Below are 23,668 nucleotides of genomic sequence, written 5' to 3'. Positions count from 1 at the left end.
GCAGTGGCAGTGAGGCTAGGCATTTTATTGACGGCAGCTAGGGTCAGCAGAGGGTGCGGGCGCAGTGGCAGTGAGGCTAGGCATTTTATTGACGGCAGCGAGGGTCAGCAGAGGGTGTGGGCGCAGTGGCAGTGAGGCTAGGCCTTTTGGAGGGAGTTTAAGAAAAGGCATGGAATTTGGTATTTAGCCAAAAAAACACGCAAATAACTGAGAGGTTCGCTCAGTCACGAATACTCAACATCATTGCAAAACTCCTCGTAAATATATTCATAAAACATATGGATTGTTAGAAAGGCGCCAAAGAGGAGTTGTAGAAGCACTACACTCTGCCACAAGGTTCAAAATGTTTACATCCCTGGTTCCCCTTGGCATGTGGCACCCCTTTTCCGGTCGGATAGTTAGGTGGGTGGGTCAATGTACATGTTTAAGAGATCTGTGTGCGGCCTGTTGGGGGTCGACTACAAATCACCCCCAGCCATAGAGGCCAGTGACTGCAAATCACCCCAGCCATGCAAGCCAGTGACTGCAAATCACCCCAGCCATGCAGGCTAGTGACTACAAATCACCCCAGCCATGCAGGCTAGTGACTACAAATCCCCCCCAGCCATGCAGGCTAGTGACTACAAATCCCCCCCAGCCATGCAGGCTAGTGACTACAAATCCCCCCCAGCCATGCAGGCTAGTGACTACAAATCACCCCAACCATGCAAGCCAGTGACTGCAAATCACCCCAGCCATGCAGGCTAGTGACTACAAATCACCCCCAGCCATGCAGGCTAGTGACTACAAATCACCCCCAGCCATATGCAGGTCAGTGACTACAAATCACCCCCAGCCATGCAGGACAGTGACTACAAATCACCCACGGCCATGCAGGACAGTGACTACAAATCACCCCCACCCATGCAGGACAATGACCATCGACTACAAATCACCCCCACCAGTGATTTCCAACCCTGCCAACATCAGCTGATAGGGGTAAATACAATGTAAATACGTCGCCTTCCTCACGCAGCGCAACACACTTAAAGCTTGTAAGCGAAACGATAGTAAAAAACCGAGTTTGTAGTTAAAACATGAAGCACCGACGTTTCTTAACGACGACAAAGCGCCTGGCTTGCCACTGGATTAACATAGCGTCTGGGGTGTTGCCGTCTTTTGAACAGACCTGCTCGATAAAACACTTGCCATTGAGAGAGGGGCTGCGCATGCAAACCTGACTCTGTCCGAGACCAGGATTTGTCCCCTCAGATCTCTCCCAGGCTTCTCAGACCGGCAGCGGGTGTCTCCAAGTACATCTGTGCGTACGAGACTTACAGCTCACAAGACCATCTGAGCCGTTCATCCTTCCGAGGTCGATATAATCAATACCATTAAATTGGGAAATATTAATGCCCGTTGTTAACAGCGCTTAGAAACGGACAAACTAGGATATCTAGCGCTGTATGTATTATAATGTGTGCATTTCGACAGGGGTTTTGAAACCAGAGTATGTGAGGTCACGCGTCTAACCTCCACACCCTCCTTACGGTTTAAAAAAAAGTTTCCTGCCAGTCACGCAGTTTCGAAGCGCTGTGGGCGCTACTAATACTAATTCCAGGTCCTACTATGTTAATGCAGGGAATCCCTGCTCCGCCGCTTGGGCTCGTTGTGTGATCCTGTACGACAGCTCCATTATCTGTAGGTATTTAAAGATATTAGGAACCCGAATAGCCAAATGGGCTAAGTGCTATTTAAAGACGGGGCCATTCGTTGACATTTCCACACCCAGCTGAACGGCGGCTCACCACACTTAGGTATTCCTACAACCGATAGGATATTTCGATAACATTTAGAAATCTCAATGCTTCCGTTGACTCAGGAAAACCTGGTTATTGTTGCCTCTTTTTCGACACCCGGTATCCGTGCGCCCCACTAATTCAAACGCTTTAACGCTCCCCAACCTTTCACATCTCAGGGCGCATAGAGGGAACGCGGCGGAGTCTTATACTGTACATAACGCGTACTTGAAAAGTTAACCAAAGTCACACGTTGGCGGGAGGGCTGGGCAAGGGCCCTCGACAAACGGGCCGGGCCGGCAGGTGCTCGAGCCCTGAATTTTCGGGATAGTCTGTTATCTCTCACTGGACTGTCCCTCCTCCCCACATCCATCCAGATATATGAATGTGTGTCTCTTTTCTCTTCCTACGCCGTGGGTGTATTGTACAGCGCCCAGTTGACCGGTCTCCAGGCGCAGTTCACGATATAGTGAAAAACAAACAAAGATGGCCGGTCTCCATTCGCAATTCATGCTGGATTAAGAACCACACAGCGTCCAGACGGCCGGTCTCCAGCCGCAGTTCATGCTAGAATAAAAACACACGCAGCGCCCAGATGACCAGTTTCCAGGCGCATTTCATGCTATAGTAAATACCAGATGCTCGGCCCGCAGGTGCAGTTCATTCTATAGAAAGCCCCTCACGATGACACATTTTCTCACGCTGTTCCTTCTCACCGCAACTAACGAGCGCCTCGAGACGCGGTATTTGGCGCCTAATCAACGCTCCCATGTTTGAGGCTTGTTGGGCGAGTGGCCCTGACTTTTGTGCCCCGGACCCCAGAGCAGGTCTCCCTAGATTCCCCATTCCAGGAGGGACTTACCCGGCAGTGATGAGTACATCTTGTCCAGTGTGTCAGGGGGGCGCGTGCCGAGGGGTACCAAGTCCAGCGGTGGGTGAGAGTCCAGGCTGGGGATGCTCCTGTCCCAGGGAGGGCTGCGTCCCTTCGCTAATCCAAGGCAGGTTTGTGAGGGCTGAGGGAAGGTGAGACCTGTTTTATCACAGGCTAATGAGGGGGGAGGAGCGACCCGCCCCCAGACCCAATCCACTCGCCCTCAATGCCCCCCGGCCCTTTGATGTCTGCACAGGACAAAGGGAGGAAGGCCCATTCAGGGCTGGGATGAGGCGCATTAAAAAAATTAACACAGCATTGGCACACAGGAAACCCCACGGGGGCAGGGTGCCCCGGCCCAGCCAGCAGACACTCTCAAATCCACAGGGACCAGACGGCCGGGCACAGCCGAGCATGGGCAAGAGGAGCCCCGGGGCAGCCCTGGCACGCAGCGTAAATGGGCAAGTGGTACACAGGTGATGGCACAGAAAAAATGGGCGAATGGCGCACCGGCGTGCATCATGGTACAGTGCAGGGCACAGCCAAAATGGGCAAGTGGTACACCAGAGCCACCTTGGCACAGCAGAGGGACCAGCCAACATGGGCAAGTGGAGCAACAGGTACACATTGGCAGTGCACAGGGCACAGGCAGAATTGCAAGTGAAACTCCGGGGCTTCCTGGCACAGTGCAAGACGCAACCAGACAGGGCCACCAGAGCTAACATTGGCACAGACTGCGGGGCACAGCGAGATAGGCCAGCTGCAACACTTTGCAAAGGCGGCTGACCATGGCATGAGGCGCACTAGGGCAACCAGGCAGATTGGAGAGCAGGCATACAAACTGCCACCAATGCCAAGCTGGCAGACTACGGGTGATGTTAAAACTGTTACTGGTGCAAGCGGACTCTGCGGAGCAGGGTTTACATGACAACCACGTGACCAGGGCAAACCTGGGCAGGATGCAGGGCACAGCAAGACCGGGCACCTGGTGCACTACACTGGACAGACTGTAGGGCAGAGGTAAGAAGTAGGGTTGGCCTGGACCTACGCAGGCGAGAGAAACCCTTATAAAGGTGCCCCTAGACTCAGGGCAGAGGCAGACATGTAAGATCAATACCAGCCTCTCTGGGCGGCACTGTTGGCACAGTGCCTGTCTCACCCACGCTGCTTTTACACCTCACCTCTTCCCCACACAGGAACATGCAAGCTCAGGCCCGGGACATGCATGTTACATGTAGACTCTCACAGGGGCCGCCAGGTTTGGATCCCCCTCACCAGGGTCCAGCTTTGTCAAGTGCTGTGCTAGGCCACGGTGCCACCCTGAGAGGGCACCACACGCACGCCTGGATACATTCACAGCCAGCACTCCCTTCGCCATTTCTGTAGGTTTTGAAACAGCGCCAGAGACCCCAAAAGTCTGAAACACGTAACTCGAGCTTCCCTGCAGCTGGTTTAATATCGTCATAGATGTGACATCACAGAAAGGCCGCGCGACCCCCATTGTCCAGCTGTTCTGGTGGCTGGCACGAGCTGCAGTAGAGAACATGACTATGTATCTTTAAACTCAAAACTAACGAGCATAAATCGTCCGTTTTCAATTAGGAAAATGGTATGTCATTTGTACATTTGATATACACCTGTTAGGGACGTGTGCATTCCCGCGTATTTCCTAAACTACAGTAACACGTGTTATTATAAGATAATTATCGCATGAAATCCGTCTGAAAGAGACGTAAATCTCCGACTCCCCTCTAAAACGAACACACTGAAGCAGTCTCCCGACAACTGCTATAAACGCACATCCTCCCCGGGATCAGTGTGGGCGCATCGACGCTCGGGGAAGTGTTTTACGACAATCCGTACTCCTCCTGAAAGGGATGTCATGTAGCGCTGGAAGGAACCGCAGCGCTACATTAAAAAAAAACTAAATAAAAACTGCAGCAATCTGTACAAGATTGATATCATTGTATTGAATCTACACGAAATGGAGAGAATGATCCACAATCCCCCTCACATTGATAAAAGTGCGATACATATTCTTACAATCTATATATTTCATCGAATGCTGAACCAAACATAATGGGGCTTATTTACAAGCCCCTTGTCCTGCAGGTGCGTCACTTTTAATATGGGAAAAAAGTGACGTGCCAGCGGCGTTCACGAAATGCATGGATCACAGCACATATGTCCGAAACATATGTGTGTATGTATGTGTATATATATATATATAGAAAATCGAAAGTGGAGAGTGCACGTGTTTCCGAAGGTTGGGCGACCCTCACCAACTAGTATGTAGTTGCAAAAAATGTCCTTCAAATGGTTTTAAAACACCCCGTCTGCCTGACATTCTTTTGATTCCACTAAATATCCCTGAATAATCGATCTTAACTGAACAGCCACACCACTTACATGACTAACTGCCCCCCCCCCCCCCCCCCCAGTTCTCTCTGGATTGGCGCGTACTGTCATAAATCTAATAATGACAGAACACAGCTCCTTCCGGGAGATGCTCGTGGCCGATATCCCAGCATTATCCCTCAGGGACAGACAGTCTCTGAAATCCATGTAAATGCCCAGACCAGCATTTATTATTTGACGGTACCACACCATCCTTTAATTCCAAATTATTCTGGAATTATTTAACTGAAGCGCCCACAAACCAGCGCCTAAAATGACCGGGCTTCGCTCTGGGAATAACTGGATTAAACACACGGCACTTTAACGCCTAAAATGGCCACAAGTCAACTTGCACTTCATCTAAGTGCACCCACTCCTCGTGTAACAACTAACATTATACCCAAACACCCGGCCACGGAGTCAACGGCGCCGCAGCGCGTTTTAACGCCTGAAATTGCTCCAAGTCACCGCATAATGAATGAACGCAGGCGCACCGCACCGCACTTTAACGACTGACGCTACCTCGGATTACCGCAGAAACAATTCAGCCCGTCGCACCAAAATTGTACTCCTAGAATGACCGACTATTGTCCTGAAATTGAGTTAACTCCACAGCATCATCTTTAATGCTGGAAATGACCTCGAACTACCCTATAATTAATTGAGATGCAATATACCGCGGTCTGACCTCAAACCTTACCCCACATGTTAACGCCATTTGTAGCTAACAAAATGATTCCATCTCAAACTTGGATAAATCGAACTAAATCACACCACATTTTAACACGTTTGAAGCCAAACATGCTAATATTAATTTAACTAAACCACGGAATCCCTGGAAGGTCAAACATCGCCCCTAAAACACCCAAGGTTTATCTGCACTACACTACCTCCTTTATCCCAAATTACTCTGACAAGAGCGTAACTGCACCGACCCTAAAACAACCGCGATTTACGGAACAACGAATGTTACTCCACCACAGCACGGGATACCGCTTACACCGTCACCCCGGTTTGCCCTGAAACATATGTTACTACCCGCCTCGCTCATAACGCCAGGAATTACCACAAACAACCGTGAGATTATTCTACACTTCTAATACCAAAGGATTATGGAATTAAATTAACTATCCTACGTCACGGTGTAACGATTATGTTACAGTACAGCTCCCTGGAGGCCATATTACGACTCGTGACGGTCGGGTAATAAGAAAAAAATACCAAAAGAAGGAGAAACTGGTACCAGGCGCCCAGGGAATAGGTGCGCACGCCTTTTTTTGGGGTTGCAGTTTTCTACATGGCTAACTCGGCCCGGAGGTATTTGAGCGCTTTACGAGCACCAGTTGCATTACACAAGGACGCGTTCATTTTCCTTTATTTTTTGGTAGGCACGGCGGGATTAAGAGATTTGCCCAGAATCACAGGATGTTGAGCGGACGCCGAGACTCGCCTGGATCCCCAGCTCCAGCGTCGGCCGCGCTGCTCGTTCGCCCTGGACAGCCTCCACGTGACGGTCCTTCTGTGGTTGAGAAAGGTTTTCCAAATGTGTATTTCTCCGAAAATAACCGCCCTAGCTTCCTTTCAGGCAATTGTTTATTGTTATAGATATGGCCTGAACACAAATATTCGATCGTTTTAGTGAAGCAGTTTCTCGCGGCAGCGCTTCAAAAACACTGCACAGAAATTGGCGGTTTCGAAGAGCTGAGAATGCGATCTTTGTTGTTGTTTTCTGGTTTTTTTTAACTACACCTTAACGGTACTTCTTTTGTTATTGTTATCGGCCCCGAGAGGATGAAACGCGGAATGGACTCACTCAGGACTCTAACCTGTGGCATGCGGCGTATGCTTAGGTTTCAGCAGCAGGCGCATTAGCCCTGGGGTCTAGCTTGCATGCACCGATGTGATTTGTATTGCATGCACAGGGGTGTCACAGATTCCCTATATCTAGCCTCGAGTTAATTGGCAGGCAGACGGGTGCCCAGGGGTACTGTACCCTGCTGGCCAGTGCTGGGGATTCTTCAAGCAGGTGGTACAACAACCATGGGCACATGTGAGGGAACAGGATGCCAGGCGGTGCGGTTCAAGGTTACTCAAGAGAACAACACCGCAAGCAGACCCACGGGAACAAGCCAGGCCTGTGCTTCCGGGCGAATGTTAGCCCCTGCACGCCCCACTGGTACAATTGGTTCTTGAGCAGATGTTCTATACTGTGTTACCTAATGCGCCTAAGAGGGGAATGCGTGCATACTAAGTCCCAGCTCAGTTAATTTACACACTGCCTGATCTTGGGCACACGTGAAAAGGGATTAAACGTTCTGGTCTGGGGCCAGAGAGCCATCCGCTAAATGACAGGTCCCTTCACACGATGTGTGATCTAAGACAAGTCACTCCCAGCCAGGGTCTGAGGTACTGCGGGGTGGGTGGCTTGTCCAGACCCCGTCCACCCTTTTCAACATCTACGTAACTCTAGCATTATTGTACCGAAATGTTTATTGGAAGCCATCGAAGCCGGCTCTGGGAGACTAGGGCAGCGGTTCGCAGACCCCCGGGGCCCATCGAGCCCTACTCAGGGGCCCACGACTGATTTGAACATGAAATAATATTAGCCAGTTAATAAAGTATCGACATATAAAAAGCCACATTCAAAAATGTGAAACGTTCTGGAAATGTGAAAGCATTTGACATTGAAGGATACAATGAAGAGGGTAGCTTGAACGTGATTCGTGGGACCAGCAAAGGAGCAGGGGATGAGCCCTGGGGTGCACACGAAAAGAGCACAACGTGGAACCAAATACACAAAATTGTAGCATATCATTTCATCTTTTAGAAATAAAATTACAGTTTGAAAAGTTCTAACCATTTTATTAAAATTACAATTTCTGCTTGAATATTTCAAAAACTCCAACCATTGCATTAACATATTAAAATTCCGTTTGTACATGTTTTGCGTTTGTAAATTAAATAAAACATTTCCTAACTTTTTTTTTGATGTATCCTTATTTCACACAAAGGTGTTGTTTTGGGGTTCAAGTCGAAGAAATAGCTTAGGTGCGGTGTCTCCGCCTTCCAGGAGTGATTCACTGGAAGCGCCAAGCCAAAAGGTTAAGAACCAATGGGGTAGGCGCTATAGGTGGAATCCCCATTCTTGTTCCAACGGATTAGACAAGGGGTGGTGCTTCTTGCACATCTCAAGTGTCTCTGTGTGGGAAATGCAGACACACAAAGCAGAATAAATAGAAACAGTACCCAGGCCCTCTTACGGGGGGAGGGGTCACCCCTCCTGAGCTGTATGAGGGCCCTATACTGTCATGGGCTTGAAGGGTGTCACCCACCACAAATACCTAACTTCACTCTGCTCGGCTGAAAGGCCTACTTACTCCAAACCATTGCATTCTGGGAGTTGTAGTCCCGGTTCATATCAATGAACCAATTCGACTAAATTTACAAATTACAATGGTTTGATGGAGGGAAAAGCTGGAGTGAAACATCAGGTGTCCGAGGACTTCGAGCCAGCAGCCAGTAGCCCGAGCCAGTAGCCAGTAGCCTCAGGTCCGGTGCTTCGGACTTCATTCAGCTGTTGGAAGTGCCAGGCTTTACTGGGGCAAAAGAAAAATGCAATATAGCAACATGAATTGCCAAAGCCAATCACAAACTTCACTTTGTGAGGGAGAGCTTCTAGTGAGCGAGCGACACCCAGGGACGGCGATTGAGTGACACCCAGGGACGGCGATCGAGTGACACCCAGGGACGGCGATCGAGTGACACCCAGGGTCGGACAGACTGTGCCAGACGGCCGGGTCCGTCAGTTCAGTGTGTGGGTCCTTTTTGGGATGTTTGTGTCTGGTGGACTGGTATTTACTGTTGATTGCACTAATATTAAACACGCATCTGCAGTAAGCTCACAAGCCTGGATCCTTCCCCCCTTGTAAAACACTCATACCAATTCCAAAATACTTTATTGCGATTGTTTAAAATCATAAAAGTACAGTCATAAAACAGAATTAATTTAGAGTTCATATTCCAGTTAATACAAAAAGCCAGTGTCAGAGATCAGGGTATCAAGGTAATTTATCAGTAGGCTGACCCCTTTTAAAACCAATAAGTCAATCGGTATTATAACTTATTAATTTCCTACGAATTATCCACATTGCAAACAAAAACTGCAACCACAACAAGTGGATTTGTATCGCTTCTCAGAATCCTAAAGAAGTCAAGGTAACTCCTAATACCCAAGTTTAAACATAACTGTATGATCCATTTTTTCCGAATACCGACATATGCTGGGCAGAAAAGCACAACATGGATCATAGTTTCCAGTTCGGTTGAGCAACCAGGGCAGGTATGCTGGAAACCGCCCACCCATCGATCGGTAAATGAATAAAGAGGCAGGGTTCCATATCTAAACTGTAGATATAGCTTCTTTGCTAGAATAGGCTGGATAACATCGAGGTCGGGTACAAAGGCGTAGTATGATTTAACATCTAAGAAAGCATCAGTCAGACAGGTTTAACTGAGCTATAAACTTTCATTAAAAAGTAATCTTTAAATGTTAAGGCAAGAGATTTTTTGGAGATGCCTAAAGTAGAGTTCTCTGGGTTAACCCAGAGATGAGCAAGGCCAATGTGAGTTAAAGTCTGCCTAACATACTGGAGCCAAGGCATCTTATCGGCCCCAAGTGAACCCAGGATTACTTTCAATTCGTCTCTGTAGCACGCCAGCTCTGGTATACTCCAGAGCCTTCTCCAGTACATCACCGGCCTGGCGGCAACGACCTCTGAGATGGAACGAATGTTGAGATCCAACCTCAATGGCATAAGCAGCGTGTTGTTTGGAAGGGTTAAGAGTTTCCTGATAAAATTGTTTTCTGTACTGACCAGGTCATTTGCACGGGTATGGCCCCATAATTCAGCCCCGTACAGTGTAGAGGACCTAGATTGCACACAGTACATTTCAAGAGGGGCACTTATGATTTTTGAACGACATTTCTTGTAAACTTTAAGGATGCCCCCCGCAGCCTGATTAAGTTTTAAATTAGCTTTACGCATTTGGGGGGACCATCCCATTTTATCGTTCAGGGTCAGACCTAGGTACTCAAATATGGAAACCCGATCTAGGGCGATACCTTCCATTTTGGGGTGTGGATAATTGGAGGATTTTACGTTAAAAGCCATATACTTTGTTTTACCTATGTTGACCACCAGGTTCCTTTTTTTACAGAAATTGGTAAACTGGTCCAACACCCGCTGCATACTCATTGGGGATTTTGACAACAGCAGGGTGTCGTCTGCAAACATAAGAGCAGGATATTTTCTAGAGGCCAATTTTGGTGCGTCAATATCAGTAGTGTCCAAAAGGGCGTCAATGAGCCCGTTAAACACTCATACAGGGTGTCTTGCAAGTTCAAAACTGCACCAATTTGCAAGGATGGGACACTTTTTAGATTTCTAATTCACTAACGGGGCGTCACATTTTATTTCTGTCCCAGTCCGACGCTGCTGACAGCTGTGGACATGGGGGAGGGGGGGCGCAGGCTGCTCCTTGAAGCTACGTTCGCGCTATATGAGTTACCTACAGAACTGCATGGAAGTGATGGGTTTAATTTCTGTGATCAGGAAGTCTGGACACACAAGCATATTTGCATCGGCCTGAGGTGAGCCTAGAGCGTCAGAGCAGCAGGAGAATCACCGCCCCCGGGGTCCAGCCCTCCCGGGGGCAGGACTGGAGGGGAGCGATAAAGGGAAGATATGAAACTAGGGCCAGAAGGGAACCATGCTGGCAGTTTCACGAAACATATGGCAAACCACTCGCACGCTTACCCATGGGTGTACCCAGGAGTGTACCGAGGAGTGTTCTCTCCATGAGTGTACCTAAGAGTGTACCCATGAGTGCACCCATGAGTGTACCCGGGGTGTACCCAGGGGTGTACTCAGGAGTATACCCAAGAGTGTAACCCAGATTGTATCCCGGACTGTACCTCTGGGTGCATCCAGGATTACATCCATGAGTGTACTCACAAGTGTACTCAGGAGTGTAACAATGAGTGCACACAGGAGTTTAAAACCATGAGTGTACCAAGGAGGGTACCTCTGACTGTACTCATGAATGTGCCCTCCATGAGTGTACCCAGGAGTGTACCGAGGAGTGTACTCTCCATGAGTGTACCTAAGAGTGTACCCATGAGTGCAACCATGAGTGTACCCGGGGTGTACCCAGGGGTGTATTCAGGAGTATACCCAGGAGTGTAACCCAGATTGTATCCCTGACTGTACCTATGGGTGCATCCAAGATTACATCCATGAGTGTACTCACAAGTGTACTCAGCAGTGTAACAATGAGTGCACACAGGAGTTTAACCATGAGTGTACCAAGGAGGGTACCTCTGACTGTACTCACGAATGTACCCTCCATGACTGTACCCAGGAGTGTACCGAGGAGTGTACCTAGGAGTGTACCCTGACTGTACCCATGAGTGCACCCAGGAGTTTAACCATGAGTGTACCAAGGAGGGTACCCCTGACTGTACCAATGAGTTTACCCATGAGGGTACCCAGCATGAGTAAATCCAGGATTATACCCATGAGTGTACCCATAAGTGCCCCCAGTGGTGTACCCATGAATGTGCCCATGAGTTTTCCAATGAGTGTACCCAATTGTGCATCTATGAGTTTAGGAAAGCAACACAAAGAGATGACTGGGCTGTTCCTTAGGAAAGGAAAGAGGAAAGGATCACTAGGAAAAAAGGGGTTAGTGCTCAATGGAGGACAACCCCTGGGTATCCAATTTGTTGGATATAATGGCCTCACACACCCTTGCGAGTGTCATGCTTCATCATCGGCAATGCTCCACGTCGGGCAGGCGGTGCAATGCCCAACGGGCTCACCTCTAAGAGGGGCTCTTTATTGGAGATCTTTTATCCAACTGCCTATGGGTGAAGTGGGGGTGAGGGGCCAGGACAGAGTAGATAGTGTGGGTGAGGATAAAATGTGGCCTAAGGTACCGGAAAGCAATTTTTATTCTTGTCACGGTTGGTCACGTTGGTTCAGCCCTCGGGATTGGATTGTTGCTAATAGGGTTCCACCTCTTGATATACCCAAGCCTGGATGCCGTAATGGCAAAGGTCATTAGGAGGATCAAGTGAGGGAAGGAAAGGATGGGGACAGCAGGGAGGGAGACCTGTAAAACATAAGGAACATGATCAGTACCCTACCTAGCTTCCCTAACGTTCAGTCCCTTAACCTTCCCTGATACATAGGAACATCTCTGTACCTGTAAAGAAAATAGAACAATCGGCTTCTCTGGCGTACTCTATATGGTGGTTCTAACAGTGAGTCTCCGTGGTCTGACTACATAAATGGATACATAAACATAAAAGCATCATAGAATAATACCACAGCGTCAGCACTGAGCACAGCTACATATATAGACGTCCAACGCAACTGCGTAAATCCCCCCTTCAACACCTACCCCCAATTAGGGCACCACCTTGCTTCACAGGGAGAGCGCGTAACCGCTACCTTGGGAAGAATCCCTGTTCAGAATGGAGTCAAGAACATACATACATCAAGACTGATACAGACGTGTAGACACATAGAGTTATCGCTAGAGCCCTTCCTCTAATTGAGGCCGGTGAAACTGATGGAGGACTTTCGTAACGAAGATCAAACAAGCAAAGGAAAACGCTGGGTGTCCCAGATGATAATCTGAGAACATATGAGCTCGGGTTCCTCTCGTTACCACTAGAAAGTTTTGTGGCTATTCTCTGAGGATTACGAGTCTGAGGAGGACGGGAACTGAGCCTGAATGTCTCCGTCCAATTTCTATGACTGTGGTTGCTAAGATTGTAGCGGAAGAAGTAACCGCTACTCAGGAGACGATGGCTCTCCCTCCCCTACCTCCGCAAGAGCTAGCTCTGAGCTCACCAACGGAGTAGGGGCTCTGTATCACAACTATGGGTTTCACATGGTTGGTGCACCGCACCCTTACCAGACCTTCAGGTCGATACTAGGCCCCCTCGGCAAAAGGGGCGAACTTTAGGCACAACGTGGAACTCCGGACTAGCAGGAATCTCCACAGGATGCGCCCGTCGATGCTGCGGTCGTTGGAAAGAATTTCCGACGCGTTGTGGTCCGGCGCTGGCGTCTAAGTAGCAGACGCGTTCCGGTGACGTTGCTGTTTCGCGCACATCGTGTACGCTCCTAGGGCTTCTGGGATACGTAGTCTTGGGGAGGGGTTTCTGACCGTAATTTCTCGAGCGCGCTCGAGTACGGCCCATAACAGTACATCCCTCCTTTCAGCGAGAGCGCGCTAGAGGACTGGGCTTCTGTGGGTTTTTCTTATGGAACGCGTTCACCAGCCGGTTAGCGTGAACGTTGCCTGCGGGTTCCCATGAGTCTTCTTCGGGACCGTACCCCTTCCATGCAACTAGATACCATAGTTTTCTTCAATAGAACTTGGAATCTTTGATTCCCTTTACCTCGTATTCAGGAACGTCTCCCACCATGACAGGGTGGGGGCGTACCACACCAGCCGAACCTGCAGGTTTTAATAGAGAAACATGAAACACCGGGTGGATCCGTAGGTGTGAGGGTAAACGTAACTTCATGGTTACTGGACTGATACATTTCTCTATCTTGTATGGGCCTATATATTTAGGATTAAACACGCTATGCTTCTTGAAGTGAAAGTTCCGTGTTGATACCCAAACGGCGTCTCCTTTCTGGTATATAGGCCCGGGTCTTCGGTGTCGATCCGCAACTATTTTGTACTTAGATTTCGTGATTTGTAGATTCTTTTGTGTAGTCTCTAGGATTTCTCGAATGTGTTTCACTCTTTTTGAAACTTCAGGTACACTGGCTGTGTCATTCGGGTGAATAAAGGGTAAGAACCTGGGATGGTGTCCATATGAGCAGTAGAATGGTGAGGTCTTCGTGGAACTGTGGGTGGCGTTGTTGTACGCGATTTCCGCTATCCACAAGTGTTCTACACACTTCTCGGTGCCTTGGTTCACATAACACCGCAGATATTGTTTGAGGGTCTGATTGAGGCGTTCGGTTTGCCCATCCGTTTGCGGATGATAACTCGTGGATAGGGCGGTGTTAATATGGAGAGCGGAGCACCATTGTTTCCAGAACCTTGCTGTGAACTGGGATCCCCTGTCCGACACAATGACCCGGGGTATTCCATGTAATCTCACAATGTTTTTCATCATCAGGATGGCCAGTTGTCCAGCCGTGGGAACTGCCTTGCAAGCCACAAAATGCCCCATCTTGGTTAGGAAATCTATGACCACCAGGATCACGGTGTAACCGTTATCTGCGGGTAATCCTACTATAAAGTCCACTGAGATGTTCTCCCACGGATAGCTAGGAGTGGGGAGAGGCTGTAATAGTCCTTGTGGGCGTTGATGGTCTGCTTTCATTGTGGTACATATCTCACAGTCCTTGACCCATGATTTCGTATCAGGCCTCATGGACGGCCACCAAAACTGTCGGTTGAGAAGGCTAAGGGTTTTCTCTGTTCCAAGGTGCCCTGCACTTGGGGATTTGTGGCACCAATTAAAGGCTTGTTTCCGGAGTCGTTTAGTAGGGAGCAACAGGCGCCCTTGATTCATTGGGAAGCCTTTCTTGATTTGCCATTCTCTATGACTTTTCAGCCATGTCCTCCAGACTCCTGTAGATACTCCCTTGAGCACCCCTTTAAGAAAGATATCCGGTTGTATGACCCCTATTATTTTTGAGGGGTGAATGATAGACTGTTCCTGTGTCTCTTCTTCCAAGGGGGTCGTCTGTCGGGTTAGCGCATCTGCTTTGCGGTTTTCCACTCCTGGTCTGTACGTGATAATGAAATTATATTCCGAAAAGAATAGCATCCACCGTAGTTGTCTTGGGGTTAGTTGTTGTGCAGTCTTCATGAACTGCAGATTTCTGTGGTCAGTGTATACGGTAATGACGTGCCTAGCCCCCATCAGGAAGTGTCTCCATTCCATGAAGGCGACTTTTATGGCCAACAGTTCCTTTTCTGAGATATTGTAGTTCTTCTCCGCATCATTTAGTTTCTTTGACATAAACGCCACTGGGTGTAGCTGCCCAGTGGTGGAGTGTCTTTGTGATAATACCGCCCCTAAGGCGACGGCTGATGCGTCGGCGTCAACAATGTAAGGTTTTTCAGGGTCAGGATGGGCCAGGACTGGGGCTGTCACAAATGCGTTTTTCAACTCTTCAAAGGCCGCTTGTGCTTCTTTCGTCCACAGGTACTTGTGGTTTTTCCGTAGCAATTGTGTTATTGGCGCTACAAGGTTAGAAAATTGATGAATGAAGCGCCGGTAGAAATTGGCGAACCCTATGAAACATTGTACTTCCCTTACGTTCAAGGGGGTTGGCCAGTCCTTAATGGCTGCTATCTTTCTTTCTGCCATCTCTTGTCCGTGCGGGGTGAGCATCACCCCCAAGAACTCCACTGTGGTTACGTGGAATTCGCATTTGGTCAATTTGCAGAAGAGGTGGTGCTGTCGTAGGATCTGCAATACCTTTTTCACGTGTTCCACGTGACTTTCTGGATCTTCAGAATAGACGAGAATGTCATCTATATATACAACCACGTAGTGGTCCAAAATTTCTCTTAGTACATCGTTCAAAAAATATTGAAACGCGGCCGGGGCGTTGCATAGCCCAAACGGCATGACCAGGTATTCATAAAGGCCATAGCGGGTCTTGAATGCCGTTTTCCATTCGTCGCCCTCCCTCATTCTTACCAGGTGATAGGCCCCCTTGAGGCCGAGCTTCGTGTAAATCGTGGCCTTCTTTACCTGTTCAAGCAATACGGGGATCAGAGGTAAGGGGTAACGATTCTTCACTGTGACGGCGTTTAGCGCCCTGAAGTCTATACAGGCGCGTAGCTCGCCGTTAGCCTTGGGTATGAAGAAGAGCGGCGAAGCAGCTGGGAATTTGGAAGGCCGAATGAATCCTAAGCTCACATATTTATCCAGGTATTGCCGAAGATGCTTGTTCTCTGGTTCTGTTAAGGCGTAGATTCGACCACTTGGCACTATGGCTCCCGGCACCAGATCTAGTTGACAGTCATACTGTCTGTGAGGTGGAAGTTCTTCCGAGTGTCCCTCGTTGAATACCTCACGGTACTCGTGATACTCTCTGGGCAATTGAACGTCTTTCTCCGCTGCCGTGGCGATAATTAATCTTGAGGCTAGAGCGGTAGCAGGACCTTCCCATCGATTGTGGCAGAACGCCTGGCAATAGGGCGAGTTCATGAGCACGGTACGGGCTTCCCAGTCGATAGCTGGGTTGTGGTGCCTCAGCCAGGGTAGTCCTAGAATGATTCCATACTGCGGGGCATGAATCAGGTTAAAAGACAAGAGTTTGCGGTGAGAGGTGCCATATTGTACCTGAATCTCTTCGGTGTTATACCCTACTGGTCCAGTGGTCAGTTCCCTACCATCCACTGCATATATTGGTTCGTGCCTGGTTTTCGGTACTAGCCGCATATTTCTGCGTCTTGCTGCTTCTTCCTCCATGGTGAGAGCAGCCCTTATTGACCCTATGTCCATTGGTTCTCCTGAAGGCACCACACGAGCATCTGGATATCTAGACCGCTCTAACTGGGACACCTTTCTTTCTTTCCTCTTGTGGTCGCCTTGGCGTTCACTCAACCGATGGTCCAGTCTTAAGACCAGATTGATCAGATCCTCACAAGTAACTGGCTGAGGGTCTATCTGCGCGATTATATCTTTCATGTCTTCTCTCAGTCCCTGATGGAATATGGCCGCTTGTTTCGCTTCTGGCCACTTGGTTTCTGTTACTAGCCTTCGAAAGGCGTTAAGGTACGTTATTAAATCCTTATTACCTTGCCTCAACTCTAAGAGTTCTCTGTCAGCTGCGTACGACTCAGTTCTCCTGTCAAACACCCTTAGGAACTCGGCCCTGAACTCTTCCCAATCATATAGGAGTGGATCGTCGCGTGTTACCAATGGTACAGCCCACTGAGCGGCATCCCCCGCCAAGTAGGAAATAAGAAAGGCGACTCTCGCTTGGTTAGTAGGGAAAGATTTTTGCTTACAGGAGAAATGAAGCAAGACCTGCGTTAAAAATACCTGGACCTTGCTTGATTCCCCATGAAATCTCTCAGGTGTGGCGAGGGGTACTGAAACAGGCATTTCCACCACTACAGCGCTTGTTGGTACCTCTGCGGTTGTAGACATGCCTCCCGCATTGAAGGGGTTACGTTGCATACTTTCTACTCTAGCTCTGAGATCTGCTGTTTCTCGTCTGGACGCGGTTAGTTCTACCTGCATACTAGCAAGAGCCGTCAATACATCCTCTAGCGTAGCCATCCTCACAATCCGACCAGGAGGGCTCAATTCGTGGGTCGGAAATTCTGTCACGGTTGGTCACGTTGGTTCAGCCCTCGGGATCGGATTGTTGCTAATAGGGTTCCACCTCTTGATATACCCAAGCCTGGATGCCGTAACGGCACAGGTCATTAGGAGGATCAAGAGAGGGAAGGAAAGGATGGGGACAGCAGGGAGGGAGACCTGTAAAACATAAGGAACATGATCAGTACCCTACCTAGCTTCCCTAACGTTCAGTCCCTTAACCTTCCCTGATACATAGGAACATCTCTGTACCTGTAAAGAAAATAGAACAATCGGCTTCTCTGGCGTACTCTATATGGTGGTTCTAACAGTGAGTCTCCGTGGTCTGACTACATAAATGGATACATAAACATAAAAGCATCATAGAATAATACCACAGCGTCAGCACTGAGCACAGCTACATATATAGACGTCCAACGCAACTGCGTAAATCCCCCCTTCAACACCTACCCCCAATTAGGGCACCACCTTGCTTCACAGGGAGAGCGCGTAACCGCTACCTTGGGAAGAATCCCTGTTCAGAATGGAGTCAAGAACATACATACATCAAGACTGATACAGACGTGTAGACACATAGAGTTATCGCTAGAGCCCTTCCTCTAATTGAGGCCGGTGAAACTGATGGAGGACTTTCGTAACGAAGATCAAACAAGCAAAGGAAAACGCTGGGTGTCCCAGATGATAATCTGAAAATATATGAGCTCGGGTTCCTCTCGTTACCACTAGAAAGTTTTGTGGCTATTCTCTGAGGATTACGAGTCTGAGGAGGACGGGAACTGAGCCTGAATGTCTCCGTCCAATTTCTATGACTGTGGTTGCTAAGATTGTAGCGGAAGAATTAACCGCTACTCAGGAGACGATGGCTCTCCCTCCCCTACCTCCGCAAGAGCTAGCTCTGAGCTCACCAACGGAGTAGGGGCTCTGTATCACAACTATGGGTTTCACATGGTTGGTGCACCGCACCCTTACCAGACCTTCGGGTCGATACTAGGCCCCCTCGGCAAAAGGGGCGAACTTTAGGCATAACGTGGAACTCCGGACTAGCAGGAATCTCCACAGGATGCGCCCGTCGATGCTGCGGTCGTTGGAAAGAATTTCCAACGCGTTGTGGTCCGGCGCTGGCGTCTAAGTAGCAGACGTGTTCCGGTGACGTTGCTGTTTCGCGCACATCGTGTACGCTCCTGGGGCTTCTGGGATACGTAGTCTTGGGGAGGGGTTTCTGACCGTAATTTCTCGAGCGCGCTCGAGTACGGCCCATAACAATTCTGGTGGTCCTCTGCCACAAGTAAAATCAAGGATAGCCGGTGCTCATGGGAACTATGGTTTCCCAGAATGGACCAGGGCTAGAGTGCAAATGGTGTGGTCAACATGTTTCTCGCTTCTAGTACAATGACTGCGATTCTTCAGGACCTAGTAAAAAACTACAAACTACAAAACATGACCTAATGATTAGTATCAGTTTAAATACAGCACATAAGTTGTACTACCTGTATGACACTGCTCCTACCTAGAAAGTGAAGATAAAGGAGAACATTACCACAGGTAAGTAACAACATGTGATCCTGTAGTGACCGTGAACACACTGTGAAGAAGTGACATACTAGTGCAGATAGTGACTAGTATGTGATTAAAACCAAGTTAAAAACTGGTAGCATCAGTATCCATTTGAACTACTTCACGCACCCATGGAATCGGTGATACTATTACTCACCTAAGGGTTAGAGTTATAGGGTGTCAACAGTACCCGGTGGATCTGACATCAAGGGAGAAGCCACAAAGTTTCAGGCTGGGAAGAAAAGGACAAAATTGGGATGGTATTGAGATAAGTGGTAAACTGAAATGTTGGGCGCATATGTATCCTGCTTCCTCGGTGCAGACATTCTGTCTACGGGGTAGAAAGCCAAATGGTGGAATATTGGCTAAGTAGTATGTATTTGAGGCGCTACACGGCACTAGTGATCCTTTCCTCTTTCCTTTCCTAAGGAACAGCCCAGTCATCTCTTTTTGTTGCTTTCATATCTGGGGCTACGACTGTGGCCGGACCTTCCATTCCCTTCTCTTGTGAATGGTAATTAATGCCCTACTGGATCACAATTGATCCTTGTCTTCCCCTACCTATTGTTACATTCTCTGCACAGCTAACCACCGTGGGGACTCACTCTCAGGCGGGTAAGATTAGTTCATTCCCCCAACTTTTTATCCTCAGCCAATAACTGAGTGACCTAAGGGCCCGTTTAAAATATTTTTTTCGGGGCTCCCCTATTTCTCCTTCTTTAATTTACATCTCCATCTCACCTCTCTATACCTGTATCACCACAAGATGGATGGACAAGGACTGAGTTTCGGTGACGATGATGTGGCGGCTATCCATAGACTACCATCCATTCTTGGCATCGATACAGAAACAGCCACTGGGAGTAACTCAGCGGATTGGAAATCACTCTCCGATATGAAGAGAGAGTGGGTTAGAATTACCCTACATGGAGCACTCATGGCTGAGTATTTTAAGGCAAAAATAACACCAAATGGCCTTATCGTTAAGAACTTCCCCAGGATATTCTGGGAGGATGGCCATTTTAAGATCGAATGGTCACTAATCTCTTGGAAGTGTACACATGACCTCCTTATTTTACTGGTCAATACAGCAAAACGATTAGCAGATGAGCTGCTCACCAAGATTCAGGCCGCAGAAAGTGCACTAAAGAGTGCCGGGCAGAATCCATGCTTCAAAACCAAGCTGGCTGAATTGAACAAAGAAATATCTGAACATAAAGAATTTCTGATGAAGCAGAAGGTAACTAAGTTACAGAAAGATATCCAGCGTTTCTCTAAAGAAAAGGTATATCCGTATCTCAAAGACGACTACGTCCCCCCTGGGACGGGATACCTTTCAGACTCCAGTGCCAATTCCTCCAGGAGAGGATCAAATAGTGACAGCAACTCGAGCGGTGACGATTGGCAATCACAACCCCGGAGGGGTAAGAGAGGAGGGAGACGTGGACAATCATTTTATCCACACCCTCCTCTCCAGGGCCCACCGTTTTGGCAATACCCCCAATATCCACCCCCTATGCCACCGTATGCACCCCAATATCCACCTCAATGTGCCGCCCATGGCACCAACCAGCAGCCTTTTTTAGACAAAGGTTGGGGCAGAGGGCGCGGGCGCAAGCGAGGAAACGGGCCAGACAAGAGGGTACAATGGGAGGACACTCAAGGTCAAGGGATGGACACCCGGAGCAAGACAGCACGAAAATAAGCTTAGTAGTGAATCTCTCTTCATGCCAACTCACTGCAGGCGAAGAAGAAGTGCTTCAAAAGGGACTCGGGTTCGTCCCCACACCCAAGATTGACCATTTTCAACAGAGCTGTGAAATCCAATTTTTTTTTCGTAAGATCAGGTTGAGAGCGTTCTTTGATGGGAGACCACAAGAGACCCCAACTGACTCAGGTCTCCACCACCCTTCGAACTTCACCCCACATAATGGGATGGTCCCCAATGAAATCCTAACGTATGAGCAGGCTGTGCTCAAAGACATTGGGTCTATGAGACCAGACAAGAAACATCACAACCTCTCTAATTCTGAGAGACAGATGCTAGATTCCTTAGCCAACGATCAGACCATCACCATTAAGCAAGCAGACAAAGGCGGGGCGACAGTCCTAATGGATACCACTGACTATGACACTGAATGTCTTAGACAACTAGGGGATAGGCGATACTACACCCCCATCCCTTCCAACCCCACTGAACGTCTGAAAACAGCTATCACTGGGCTGTTCGAGACTGCTGAATGTCATGAGTGGATCTCCAAAAAGGAGGCTGACTTTCTATCAAAAAAAGAACCCAAGGTCCCCTATTTTTACATCCTTCCGAAAATACATAAGGGGACCTCCCCTGTACCAGGACGCCCTATTGTATCAGGCATCGACTCTGTCCTAGAGCCTTTATCACAGTTCTGTAACCACTTTCTACAGCCGCTGGTCAAACGAATACCTTCATATGTTCAGGACACCACTGATGTCCTACGCCTCTTGGATAATCTACAGGAGGATATCCAGATCGATTTTCTCATCACCCTAGACGTGGAGGCCCTCTATACTAACATCCCCCAGAGGGCCACACTAGGGGTGATCGAGAGAATCCTCAGTGCTGAAGAATGGAGCTCCCCCATGCCGCCTTCCTTTATTATGGAATGTGCTACCCTTGCCCTTACGGAGAACTACTTTGAGTTTAAAGGGCAATATTACCACCAGACCCAGGGCACTTCCATGGGCAGTACTTTTGCCCCTTCGGTAGCCTGCCTCTACATGTCAGACTTCGAAGAAAGACACATCAATGGACCAGAGAAGCGGCCCCCCACCGTCTCTGTCTGGAAGGAGAACATGGACTGGTGCATGTTCAGGGAAAAGACTGTGTATGTGGCTCGTGGTAAACCCGGGGCTTGGAACAGAATTTGGGGGCCGTGGAATGTGTATCGTGGAAGTATTTGTGCTCCCCCCCTAGTGGAAACGTCTGATGTAGCCTTGTCCCCCTGATCCTTGATGGTTCCTTACTTGTCGGGCACATCTGAGTATAGATTTGGTATTCCCGTCTCTCCCCCCCCCCCCCCCTACCTCTTTGTTTCCCTTCTTCTTGACTGCCATCCGGTGGTCGGATATGGAAGCGCCCCTGCTGTGGCCCGACGCCCATCTTACGTTTTCTTGCCTCGCTTTTGTTTTAAGTAGTTATTTATGCTAAAAGGGTGTATCCTGATTTCTTTTATGTGCAGTCTGCTCTTCTGTAGGGTGCGGAGCCCCGGTGGGCCATTCACTGTGCTTGCACTGTTTGATCTTTTATTTACTAGCGGCCGGCCCTGGTGGTTGTAGGCCCGTGCTTGTAACCTTCTTTCTGCACAATAAAAATGTTTTAAAAAAAAAAAAAAAAAAAAAAAAGAAGGTTCTGCTCCAGATGTTTTGTGAGATGTTTGTTGTTAGCCTTCTCCAGGACCTTGGCTTGTAAAGGGAGCAAGGATATGGGCCATTAGTTCTTGGGTTTGCTGGGGTCAGATGATGGCTTCTTCAGTAGCGGTTTAACCTTCGTGTGTTTCCAGCCTTTGGGGAACATGGCCATGGTTGTTGAGCTGTTGAGCAGGATGGTGAGTTTGTGACTGGTCCTGTGGCTTCCGAGGTTGAAGATGTGGTGTGGGCATGGGTCTATCAGAGCTTCTGAGTCGACGGAGTTCATGATGGCGGTGGGGTCCTGAGGGTGAGCAGGTTCCATCTGGTTAGTCAGCGGTATGTGCTAGTTGTGGTGAGGGTGTGTAGGTTGAGAAATTCTGGAGGCTTGGACTGGGGTTCAAAGTTTTTGTATATAGTGGTGATGTTGTAGTGGAAGAAGTTGACGAGGCTCTCACAGAGCTCCTGAGAGGGGGGGGTGCTGCTGTTTTCTGTGGCTGTGGGTTTGGAGAACTCTCTGATGATGCTGACTAGTTCTTTGCTGTGATTGGTGATGGAGTCGATGCGAGCTGCTAGGGCATTGCTCTTATTCTCCCTCAGGAGTCAATGGTAGAGGTTTAGGGAAGTCGAGAAGGAGGTCCTGTTGGCAGAGTCGTTGCTTGTTTGCCATCTTCTTTCCAGTTGTTTTCAGTTGCGTTTTTCTGTTCTAAGTTCTTCGGTGTACCAGCTGGTCTGTTTAGTGGCTCTCCTGTGTCTGCTGTATTTGATGCGGGTGATGTTGGTGATCCAGGTGTTGAAGTTCCTGATACCCTGGTCGAGGGTTGTTGCGGAGAGTGGATTAGAGGTGCTGAGCACATCGGTTCATTGGGTTTCTGATACTTTGATCCAGCTGCGGCAGAGGGGCGTTCTGACGAATATAGGCTGCTGTACGATGGCTGGTGACGTTGAAATGGATGATGGAGTGGTCGGTCCTGGTAATTTCAATGACAGGGCTGTACTTGACATGGTTGCTAGAGGTGAAGATGGGGTCCAGAATGTGTCCTGCAGTGTGTGTGGGGTCGTGGATGAGTTGGGTGAGTCAGATGTGGTTCAAGCAGTCAAATAGGTTGGCGGTGTTGGTGTCGCTGTGGTCGTCGCGGTGGAAGTTGAGGTCGCAAAGTAATATGTAGTCATTGGAATCAGTGGCGAGGGGGGCTATGAAGTTGGCAATGAGGTTGCAGAAGCTGGGGCATGAACCTGCAAGGCGGTAGGCGAGGAAGCCTCTGATGGTCGATTTGTCGTCAGTTTGGATCCTGAAGT

At 48.7% G+C, this 23,668-nt stretch overlaps 1 protein-coding gene across 3 annotated transcripts in view; it reads right to left on the bottom strand.

Moving 5' to 3' along the window:
- LOC146783439 (T-box-containing protein TBX6L-like) overlaps positions 1-23,668 on the bottom strand; it is a 134,234-nt gene that overhangs the window by 18,199 nt on the left and 92,367 nt on the right. Inside the window, exon 1 of one of the 3 annotated variants that reach the window (XM_085633875.1) lies at positions 2,641-2,761. The exons of the other annotated variants lie outside the window; for them this stretch is intronic. Coding sequence (XP_085490001.1) covers positions 2,641-2,659 — 19 coding nt within the window. The 5' untranslated portion in view covers positions 2,660-2,761. Of the gene's footprint in view, positions 1-2,640; positions 2,762-23,668 lie in introns of those variants that run through there. 3 annotated transcript variants of the gene reach the window in all.

The sequence above is a fragment of the Triturus cristatus genome, chromosome 11, assembly GCF_964204655.1.
Source record: "Triturus cristatus chromosome 11, aTriCri1.1, whole genome shotgun sequence".
In the NCBI taxonomy this organism is placed as follows: domain Eukaryota; kingdom Metazoa; phylum Chordata; class Amphibia; order Caudata; family Salamandridae; genus Triturus; species Triturus cristatus.
The sequence above is the reverse complement of the archived record's forward strand: the minus strand, read 5'-3'. Positions and strand labels throughout refer to the sequence as shown.